Consider the following 12,086-nt stretch of genomic DNA (forward strand, 5'->3'; position numbering starts at 1 on the left):
ACCAGACAACCATTGCTTCGAGAGCCTGAAGAATACAGGAAAAAAGGCACCAGGTGCTTGCTACAATGAGTAAAAACAAATGCTCCGAGCATAATAGACGCTTCTTTGTTTTCACATATGAGAGGCCAAGGCTTTTTCGCATAGCACGATCATCAGTATGGCTAAAATTCATGCCACCAAATATGCATTATATTTTTCTGCGTGGTCTAACTTACAGAAACTGGGAATTAGGAGGAAGGCACATATCTTCTATATTTAGGATGTTTTTTACTCTCAGTGCCTACACTAAAAATTGCCAATTATTACTTTCATTCATGCTCCCTGAGGTGCTTCTTTGAAGTTTCACAGAATTCTCAAAAACTTTGAACAATTATTTCAGCTTCCATTCAAAACACCAATGATCAGAGTACAATTTAATGTGTCACGGTATACTTGTCCTTTAATACGTCTTGGAATAAAACATTGAAACATCAAAGCACAGGACATTAGCAAATTTCTAGCGGAAAGAGTTAAGGGAGATCACTTTTCTTTAATCATATACGGCCTACACACAAAAACTTTTGCACATACACTATCAAGCATATTATGCATACTAACTAAATTATGATGATTGGGACCATGCTTCTAGGACAGCACAATATGCACTGGAATACCCATCTGAATTTCATGCCTAAATTCATCTGCACTGTAGCATGATCAGTTTGCCTTTGCATATCATGTTGCAATAAACATAAGTGTTTTACTGTCTGGATGGTGCATATACCATGTGTCCCAGCTAACGTTAGCCAAGATGTTGAAAGAAAGAAATGAAAAAAAAATTATGGTGCAAGATACAATTATAGGACCCACGATGTTCGGTAGCAACTGAACACAGTCGGTCTTATAGTTATATCTTGCACTGTGTGTTTTCCTTTTTTTTTTTCCCTGTAACAGCTTGGCTAACTTTAGCACACCCTATATATGAGACATGAGACCATGTGGTACTACACAAGGGAATGTATTGAAGTCGTAATATCTAGACATCCAAATAGGCATCTTGATTTTATGCCTAGCCACAGTCCAACATTTTATACTTATTTTAATATCTATATGTGTAGAAAAGGTGAGTCTTCTTACTACCCAGAAAACTGATTATATATTTTACAGGGCCATCCTTCATCGAACGCACCCGTTCCCGTTTTGAAAGCCGCATTGAAGATGAAAATAGAAAAAATCAACAACTCTCTCAACAACAGCAGCAACAACAGCAATCACCTGCAGCTCCTAACTTCTCTCCACTTCAGAGGCCTACAAATCTGCATGTGGAACCACCAAAGACTTTCAGTGTCTGCCCAAACAAATCGCCTCAGCCTTACATGAGTCCAACACAAAGGGACCCCAGCAAAAAGTCTTGGATGCTCTCCATGATGTATGGGAAAAACCAAGAAGAGGAGAACTCGCGTGAGGAGGAGTTAGTTCGACCACCGCAACAGCTTAAAAAGGATGGTCTTCGAGAGCTTCAAGATCGTATCAGTGGAAGGACAACGGACGGCCCAGCCGCAGACATCTCCACAGCGGGTGCTGTCAGTCGAGCAAAGGAAGGGCTTGCAGCATCACGTTCACGATCTGACTTCCGATCACTACTTCCACAGACAAGCTCATCTTCAATTCCGGACTTGCTGTGGAAGGCTGACAATGATGTGCAGTGGGAACAGTTAGTGCGGTCCATCAGGAGGCCACTCCTCATCAATGACCTTGATTTTACAGACCTAAGGGATGATGATGATGCAGATGTGCTCCAACCAATGAACTGTGGTGCTGGCCAGCCGCCACCACCACCACCACCCACAGGGGGACTTCCTCCACCACCACCTCCAATGGGAGGGCCGCCTCCTCCCATGGGAGGGCCACCTCCCCCACCACCACCTATGGGGGGCCCTTCTTTTGGTGGGCCCTCAAAAGTTGCTCCACCACCACCAGCTGCTCCATCATGGCTGCAGCAGCGGCAGCAGCAGCAGCAGGCACAGCAGCAAGCCCTCAATGCCCCTCCGCCAAAGAGCAAAAAGACAGTAAAACTTTTTTGGAAGGAAGTGAAAGTAGACCCAGCAATGTTGTCGAAGATGGCCAAGAAGAAGACCATCTGGGATGAACTCAACAGGGTGCATGTTGACACGCAGAAGCTGGAACACCTGTTTGAAAGCAGGGCCAAGGAAGTCCTGAACAGGGTAAGCCAGCCGGTCTACACGACATACTATTTTCATTGCATATTAATGCCTTGCTGCAGCTTTGCTAGTGACCTGATCGTGTGACAACCATTTTGGGCTTATGCAGCTGCATGTGTGCAAACAGGATACCTGTTGCCTGTGTTGTAACAGAGAGCATATATGGTACTCCTGGGAAATTAATAAATATGTACTTTTGTGAAACCACCAAGTAAAGCTTTCCTCTTGCGTATGCACAGAAATGGTGGTAAATATATCAAGCTTTAAAATTTTCATAGACATATAGCTGACTTTGCGAAAAATTTCTGTGCAAACTTTGTAGTAATAAAAGCGATGCTTTGTATGAGCCTCTCTCTATCAACATTTGTTAATCCTGCATTTGTAAATTCTGCTGTAAATGTTCTGGATAAGCAAATACAATATGATGCACTTGTTTATGATGCCCATATCTCATACCTGTTGTCTACAAAATAGAAAGGAGTGTAAAAACTTGTAAGGTATGATTAGCCTCTATTTTCTTACTTGAAGTAAGCAGTTTACCCTCTTGCAGTTTTCTCCCTTCCACAGGTCTGTAAAAAAGTACTTTAGCCAAAACGTGAAAAAGCTACCTGTAGTGTTGTTGTATCACAAGTTGCTACACTTTTAGCTTATTTTATTTAGTTTGCTTATTTATTTGCAGCCATTTTTCTTTCTCCTATGAAATATGTGACTGCTACACATTTCCTCTATACCTTTAAAAGTAACAAAATATTGCAGACTCGTGCAAGATTAGCCTGCTGTCATCAAAGAAACTAGGATTAAAAATAATCTCCTAGTTTATACTTACTAGCTTGCTTGAGAAATGATTATGTTAAAATGTGCTTTTCAGGCATGGCAAGCTCAAATCTTTATTCATGTTAGTAAAATCAATTAGAACTCTTTTAATAATGCAACCAAGCAGTATCATCACTGTGTGAAGCCTTCATTGTTTTTATTTAAAAGAACAGCTCCTATTTTCTTTCTCGGTTTTCTCGAAAGGATACAGCTTTATGGAGCTTTCTCATTCTGTAACAGTTGCCATTTGCTTTATTACTGTCCTCTCTTGCTCTTTATTACTAAAGTACTCGAGTGATTTGGACTTTCAAGGCTTAGGTTTGGGCTGTGGTTTCATTCTTGCGGGGTATGCATGCTTGCTAACACAAGGCGTCTCTCCTTGCAACACACTTGCTGCTGCTTGGGCTGATGACCTGCAATGGAAATCTGTGCTCTGTTCAGGAGGTAAGAACTATGACAGGCTTTGTTCTTTGTCTTCTCCGCTGCCTTGCATGTCACCAGGATCAGTAAAGCAGGGTTACATCTCCTGCTGCAATTTCTTTTTTTTTTAATTTCTGCTGGGCAAAGCCAGTTTTGCAAGCATAACCACACACCTTTGAGCGCACAATAATCCTCTTGCTGATGCATAATCTGAATGACAGACTCGGTTTAGGATTAGTCATCTTGCGTACCATGAGGGCTGGCTAACATGTACAGAAGAGAATCATATGCTTAGTGCATCAGCTGGGCATTTTGGAGGAATATTTTTACCGGTGACTGGAATTGTTGAATATATGGATGGGGAGGGTGGAGGGGGAATACATTGGTCACACTCTGATTGATTAGAGGGTCAATGGGGGGGTGGGTCGTCTACATCATACCATATACTGCAGACCGCTTGATGGCCATTGTGCTCCCAGCTTCTGATGCCACAGAATGTAGCACCCTATATAGGAGTATGGGAGAACAAGAAAAAATAGAACCGAATGCAAGATTGCAAGAAAGCTTATTGAGCAGTTTTTTACTTGCTTTACTTTCTAGCAAAGGGAGGAGTGACAATTTTTGATGTGAACTGCAAGTGGTATTGTGTGACTGTCTTGCCAGGAATCAGCCTTTTTAATTGATGCTTAGCTCTTATGTAACGCCCTTTCTTCAAGACCTCATGTGGAGAATGAATTCAACAAAAGTTGGTGCACTTACTCGAACTGGTGGTAAACAAAAGACACCTGATTGAATTGACATGGCACACTATCCTATTATTTACTGGCATTTGCCTGTACCACCCTTTGCTATCTCACCATTTAAACATGATCACACCTGACTGAATGCGGTGAACACAAAATATCTCTAATGATCCAGTACTATTTTGTTTAATTCATGACACGAAACAAGAACTACAAAAGGAATTTATTACATCAATCGTAGCCGAGGTGTAACATCTCACTTCACATTGGGAAATTTCGTATGTGTTTAAGAACAACACCCTAAAATTTAAGATCTCTATTTGTACTACTAATCCTATACAGTTTCATATGTAATGAATTTATTGACACACATACATTGTTTGTCTTTTTCCTGTGTTCGAAAACTAAAACATTGCAATATTAGAGCAGTCTGTCACTGCAGTTCAGTCACCATATTAGAATCATATGCAGTACTACAATTTTTTTCACTTGTCCATGATATTCATGGAGAATGTAGTTACGGCTTTTTTAAAGTACTGTTTCTTGCACTATCAACTTTTTTGTCTTCTTGCATCACCACGTTCCCATGCAACAGTTGAATGTGTAACATTAAAAACTATTATGTCATGAAATTTTCAGTACATTAAGTAAATGATGACTGTTTATTGTATGTATGCTTTGAATACAGGTTATATTTGGGCTATAAAACATCCACCATGGGTAAATTGTTCTTGGAACATTAAACAATTTGTTTTGTGGGAAACTGGAAACACTTAAACGGTAGCTTGCAAAGGTTGAATTAAGTTGATCATTGCCATATGATGATTTTATGATTACATATTAGCTTTAAGACACTTAACAAGAAGCCACAAGGATGTTTAAAGCCAACTTTAATGCAAGTTGAGAAAAATCCATGTACAATTGTACGAGTCCCTTGTGAATGAGCTGCCACATTTGAAGCTCCTATGGACAGTATTGCTATATTCCCTCTAGTAACTTTTGTCTGAACTTTTGTGGCCTATTTTATGGAATAGAACAGATAGGATGCTGGCATGTACTTTCTTGTCATTAGGAGCGTTGGGAAATATCTTATTTTTTATAAGCAATCCTTTTTTATTTTTGTTCAACATGCTGATTAGCCAACACTCTGTGATTCTGTTACAATCTCATGGAATAACTGACTCAGGCTTTGAGTGGGTCAGTCTTAATTTTTCCTAAAGCACAGATGCATGGCTACATGTCACTATGCTTGTAGTTTGACGTGGCCTTTTTAGTCCTAGTTCTGCAAGCCTGAGTGCTTGTAGTATAATGCACAGGAGATGGATATCGTCTTTCACCAGTGTACTGAAAGTGTTCTTTAAACATTTTATATTTGTCAGTACAAAGCTCTCCCGCATTTTATCTTCATCTTGCTTTTCTCTCTCCCTCTCTTTTCTTCTTTTTTGAAATTTTCACTCTGAGGCTCGGCAAAATTGCTCTAGCTTATTGGCATGTTTTCAAGTTATTGGCATCTCTCTTTCTCATTGGTGTGCACAAAGGGTATCTGACTGATTTACACCATTCTTTCCTAAAGTAAAACATTATGATCTTGAGCTTAAACTGAGGCAAGTGCTTTCTTTCACTTTGCAAGGTTACTGGTTTAAATCTGTAATTTTCATACAGAAATGAAATTCATGTGTAATTTTCGTTCTTTTTTACATCAATTCTCAACATTGTTGTAGTAACCTTTAAAAATATGCTTTCAAGCTTGCTCCTTTTCCTACCTTGTTCATTGCAATATGCTATGGCGGTTACAGAAAAACCAAGAAGGAAAGAAGAATGAGGTGATAGTGCTTGATGCCAAACGTTCCAATGCCATTAACATTGGCATGACCAAGCTTCCACCTCCAAGAACAATCAAAACAGCTATCTTAAAAATGGACAGCACCATTATGAACAAAGAAGGCATTGAGGTGAGTGAAAAATTAGCAGCAACACTCTCAAAGTTGTGCTTTTGCATGTATAGGCTCTGTTACTTGCTTCAAAAGCTTTATAGCCCTCAAATGAGTTAGTGTGCTGTGCTTTTCATAGTATTCTGGACTTAAAATTCAGCCAACATACATTGAGGCTAAGGAAAGCATAGGAGAAAATGAACTGATTTTGTATGATTAAAATGCCTAGTAATTGTAGGGGAGAGTTAACTGGTATTTATTTTCATCTTGTTAATGAACAGAAAGGAAATGGAAGTGGAGAGGAAGACAACTTGTTGCCTGTGGAAACTGAACCCATGACCTCGATACATCATTTGCTTTGTTTTACCAGTTGAGCTGTGGCAGCAGATGTCCCCACTTCCAGTTCCTAGGGCATTTGTGTACATGTGTGTACATAAATGTGTTTATTGTGCGTACAAATGAACTTGTTGCTAGAAGTGTTGCTATGGCTTGCTGTACATTCTTTCGAACAGCATGATGCAGACACACAAGAATAAGCGAATAGGACACTGCATGTCTGCTTAGTGCCGCTAAAAAGAATATGTCCTAGCCTTTGGAGTATTAGCAGCACTTCTTGTTGCCAATGCAAAATGTGGACAGCTTACATAATGAAGGTTGCTCTGCCAAAGTCAGTTGTTTCTTATAATGGCTTTTCTTATGGGCACGCATGTACTTATGCCAGATCAGTAACACAGCTTGTGTATGTGCCACATGAGAGTGAGGATGACTTGTGCTGTCATGCTACAAACAGTAGAATTCACATGCCTAAGGGACACCTTACTGCATTTATTTTTTTCAGAAAATATTGACAACGATGATGCCAGGAGAAGACGAGAAGAACAAAATCATGGAAGCACAGATGGCAAACCCAGATGTTCCCCTCGGCAATGCAGAACAGTTCCTACTGACACTTGCATCCATTAGTGAACTTGAAGCTCGACTCAGACTTTGGGCCTTCCGCTTGGATTATGATGTTATGGAGCGGGTTAGTTAGCTTTTTTTTGCTATTCAGAGGTTCTTTAAATTCTTAATTCGTAATCCAGCTGGCGCATAGCCTGCACTGGAGACTTATGCTGGCAGCCTGGCTACATAAGTGCAGTCAATGGCGATTTTCTTCTGTCTTCGTATTTTTATTCCAGCAGATTCATCACATTACATATAAAATCATGTATTATTTATTGGCACTAATGCACCACTGTGAATTTTATAAAGTTCGTCAAGCTATTCCAACTGTTAATAATGCCAAATTGTTCAAATATTACAATGTACATGCTTTGTCTTCCCTCTTCATTTGCTTGTGTTGCACTGCTTTGTACTTTGCCTTCTTGTTTTTGATTTGCCTTAATTGTTCATCCTTATGTTATACTCCTCTTGGGGTCTTTCAGGATCCAAGGAATAATCATGCTGATGAATTTGTTATAGTCTTAGTGATTCCATTGATCATGCTTGAAGTTTGAAGCATGGGGCAGCCATGCAGCAACTACCATATGATATGTTCAACATTTTAAAAGAATTGTTTTTCCTGTCCACAGCTGTGGAATGAAGTGATTATCCTAGTGATGCATGCTGTTTATCAGTTAGCTTCAACCTATTCAGTTGTTCTACCGAGTAGAGGTTTCTTGAGCCATTGTAATATGTTGCAGGAAGTTGCCGAGCCACTTATGGACTTAAAGCAAGCAATTGAGGAAATTGAAACAAACAAGACATTCAGGGTTATCTTGGCCACATTGCTATCCATAGGAAATTTTCTCAATGGTGCGGAGGTAAGTACAATGCTGTAAAATTGTGTGGAGGGAGTGAAATAATATTTATTATGATTTCATGAATGCCATCCTTAGAGAAAAAGTTCTTAGCAAGAATCAAGTGCAGCATAACCTTTACATTAAGAGAACAAGGTCGGTATTTTGTAGCGATGCGTTATGCTTTATTTTATGCTAGTCTTATCATCCACCGCTCACGGCCGGCTGATCCCATTGATAATGTGAGCGGACCGTCGCTCTGACCACTGACCTAAAGCCCCTATATATAAAAAGTAGTGTCACGCTTTGAAGAATGCCGCCGCCTCCTCGCACACCCTGTCCAAGGCCAAAGCCGCGTCGGTATTGGCCTAATGGCATCACGTGGACCGTCGAGCCCCCGGGCGCTGGCTGCGTTTGTTTACGATCACGCACCATAGCCATTTTCGCCCGAGAAGTGTCTACCGACTGGTGAGGAGCACGATGATAGCGACGAACACAGTCGGCGATCGTCGAATCTGATCAGGGGTGAAAGATAAACAAGTGCACGTGTTTCAAGCGGTGTAGGCGGTGCAACGGTCGAAAAAGGAGAGCGAAAGAGAGGAGAAACGAGGAGGAGGGAAGGCAGAGGAGGAGAGTGTCGCTACTTTTTATATATAGGGGCTTTACACTGACCAAGCGCAAAAAGCGTGAAAAGGCATTAGCATCGGCAAGGCATCGCTACAAAATACCGGCCCAGGATTGAGCATTATAACATGATAAATAAAAATGCAGTATCATGGAGTTCTCTCACATTAATAAAATAACCAATGTCAAGGTACTGCATGCCATTGCTTTTTAAGTAGCTCAAAAAGTATTGGCATGTGTTTTTTACTGCAACATAAAAGATTTGAAGGAAGGTTAAAACTGGGCAAAAAAACGAGGACAAGTGGAAGGAACACACAATACACCACGAGTGCAGACTGCCAACTGTTTATTCTTGGTAATCAATGCATAGGCTATTTCAAGTGAGTATTGTGTGTTCCTTCTGCTTGTCCTCGTTTTTTTCGCGCAGTTTTAACCTTCCTTCAAGTATGAACCAACTAGCCAGCAAGAACGTTCTACATAGAAGATACGTCAAACTGACGGTGTGACTATCTCTTGTATAGCTTGAAGCTTTTCCTTCTATGTTTTGTCACATTTATAGTTTTTAAGGGTGTGGGTTTTTGAGACCAAATTGAATACGAACCGACTAGCGCCAGAAATGAGTCGAATGAAATCAAATATGGAATATTTTTCAAACAGTTTGTGAATAATGTACAGCCTTCTCACCAACAATTATCACATCCTGGTATTCAAAACAATGGAATGTTTCTGTCATTACACTGCACATTACACTGCACATTGAAGCCTGCTTTTTTAAAAGCATAAAAAGAGCATTAGGAACAACTAATTAGATTGTTAGCAAACTTGTGGCTCTTTGGAGTATACGCGGTCATGCATTATCATATAAAGTTTATAAAGGTAATGTTGTGGGCCAATTTATATCTGTGTATACCTTCGCAACCACACCAGACATGCATGTCGTTTGCGGCAATAGCATAGTAAAAAAAAGCCCTTTTTCTCTATTTAGAATGGTCACAGCAGATGGTGCCGCTATTGTATAAAGTATGTTGCGGTGAAAGGTATTCTTATTGAGAGGACACAGGTGCTGCATTTGTAAATAGTACCAAACATTACCAACTGCTGAATGCCGTGTCTAAATAGAATTTTATTGTGAGTGATCATGTTTAACTGGAAAAGTCTGGCTCTCTTACCGACACCGCATTCTCTAGTACATTATGTCCACTATGGATGGGATGAAAGTTATTGCATTTTTGCTCTAATTTCATGCTTGATTGTGTACATTTGACAATGTAAAGTATTCGAAACATATTTGAAAAATTGTATATTCGGATTTTCAAGTGCTGACTATTCGATTTGAGAGCCGAATCAAATAGGACGATGTTCGATTCGTTATTCAAATGTTTTGAATAATTGCTGACCCCTAGTCACTTTCTAGCATTTCGGGTAATCTTGATAATAAAATGGGAGGTGTTGTGAAATGTTGCCTCTAGCATACGTCACACTTTCAAGGACTAATGACACAAATCCTGCTCTTCAGCTGCTTTTGACACAAGTTTTTAGCAACAGCAGCAGCAGAGACTCAGTAGATTGTGTGAAGTCACTTGATTATCAACTCTCACTGTTACATTTCATTACTGAGGCCATGACCTCTGGCATGTGTTTAGGTGTGGGTGTAGTTTTTCCTTTTACGTTGCAGTGATATTGACCACAGGCTACATTTTGTTTCCACTGGTTCAGTTTTAGCCTTTAGTATCCTGGCAACAAATTTACATGAACATGCTTTGTTGTGTGACAATGCTGCTTGAATGAAAGCCTTCTTCTTTATTTATGACGATTCCCCACAGTGACTTGCCAGGCAATTTGTTCTTCATTGCGTTTGTGTGTATTTATGCACACAAATGGTCATGCTTGTTATTTAATTAAATGAACATGCTCATGTGCCATATACATTTCTGGAAACTTCTGATTCAGCTCAATTTGTCAGGCTAGACCTGCCTGCAGAGAGTTGCTCACTCAGCATGTCAGGATGTATAAGCTAACACTTAGTTTTCAAGGGAAGCCTTCTATGCAGATGAAACAAACTAGCATATGTTGTTAGCAGCCACCTAAAAAAGCCTTGAGTATTTTTGTTTTTAAAAGGCCCCTCACGAGACTTGGACATTGCAAACAAACAAGTTTGGCTCGTGGCTCACCCAGTGGCCATCATGTCTGCAAAGTATGAAACAGCTGCGTGGCACAAGAACGGTTGATAGTTCAAGGCTGCATGCCCTTACTCTCGATGGAGCCATGCTTCAAGTGACAGAGTCAAGGTCACACGTACAAATGCCTCTATTGCAAGACTCACTGCTTGCAACGTCACCAACCATGGCAGGTGACTTAGGTTAATCATTCAAGGCAGATGGTGCAGTACTGCCACTGGAAATGCGCCGCGCAGCAACAAAGGAGGAGCGAGAAAAAAAAAAAAGAAAAAGAAAAAGGAGGCAGGACTTGTCACATGAACCCAAAGCAGTTCCTCGGATGGGAGAAGGCACGGAAGGAAGACCGTTTTCAGATGCGAGTCGAGGCAAAGGAAGGGAATGTCTACCTTCACAGTGATGCTCGCCTCCTGGGGCGCGATTGGAAATCTTTGTTCTAAACGCATTCTGTTCAGTTGCTGCATCGTCACAAAGTGGCATTATGCAAATTTTTTTTTAGAATAGGAGGGAGAGGGCAGTTAATCGGCAAACGGTGAACCATTCCGTAGCTGCCATTTGGATCCAATCCATTCCACCAGACATGCCATGCGAAGCCGGTCTCGTAGCAAGCAGATGATCACTCAAACTTCAGATCTCTCGTTAAGTTCTTCTCCTAGCAGACGACGTGCTCGTAATCAAAATGATTGACATGAGCATGTCGTCATTTTGACGTCACCAAAAATGACAAACTCCCCGGATGTTTGTCGTCCAGGAAGTTCATCGCTTGCCAATTGGCTGCTTTCTTCCTCTCGTTGTCAAAAATTTTGCATAGTGCCACTTTTTGACGTTGCAGCAACTGAACAGAATGCGAAACGAACAAAGATGTCTGATCACGCCCCTGGTGGCATAGTAACAGGAAGTTCAGTTTCATCTATCTCCTCTAATAATGAACTGATTTGAAAAATTATTTCGGTAGAACTCTCTCTACACGACGCTTTACAATTTCCAGTAAATAACTAAAATTTGCAATAGGGCCTGGTGAGGGGCCCTTTTACGAAATTATTAGTACTGAATAATTAACTGTTACACTTTCACATGACACTGACATGATCACCTTCACCCACCTACCCTCTGGTGCTGCACTCCTCTTCCCCCATTGACCTATTTTCTTCAGGTCTGCGTGCCTCTTGCTCTAGCCCAGCTGTTTTTGATGAGAACCCACACCACTGAGCACCCTTGAATTATCCATTTAATACTTTCATGTCAAAATATTGCAATCTTAGAAAAAAAAAGAAGCTCTGCAGAAGGCAGTGCACCAAAAAGAAGTGAAACGAAGGTTTTCACATGTGCTCTAAAGGCCTGGCATTGACATAGTGGCCATAACTGCCGTTAGAAATAAAGATTTCATTGATTTGATTGATTG

At 40.6% G+C, this 12,086-nt stretch overlaps 1 protein-coding gene across 1 annotated transcript in view; it reads left to right on the plus strand.

The window, feature by feature from the left end:
• LOC119436054 (uncharacterized) overlaps nucleotides 1–12,086 on the plus strand; it is a 293,233-nt gene that overhangs the window by 255,598 nt on the left and 25,549 nt on the right. The window contains exons 19-22 of the mRNA XM_037702798.2: nucleotides 1,147–2,204; nucleotides 5,974–6,129; nucleotides 6,947–7,132; nucleotides 7,791–7,910. Coding sequence (XP_037558726.1) covers nucleotides 1,147–2,204; nucleotides 5,974–6,129; nucleotides 6,947–7,132; nucleotides 7,791–7,910 — 1,520 coding nt within the window. The remainder of the gene's footprint in view (nucleotides 1–1,146; nucleotides 2,205–5,973; nucleotides 6,130–6,946; nucleotides 7,133–7,790; nucleotides 7,911–12,086) is intronic.

Source organism: Dermacentor silvarum, chromosome 1 (genome assembly GCF_013339745.2).
Source record: "Dermacentor silvarum isolate Dsil-2018 chromosome 1, BIME_Dsil_1.4, whole genome shotgun sequence".
Classification (NCBI taxonomy): domain Eukaryota; kingdom Metazoa; phylum Arthropoda; class Arachnida; order Ixodida; family Ixodidae; genus Dermacentor; species Dermacentor silvarum.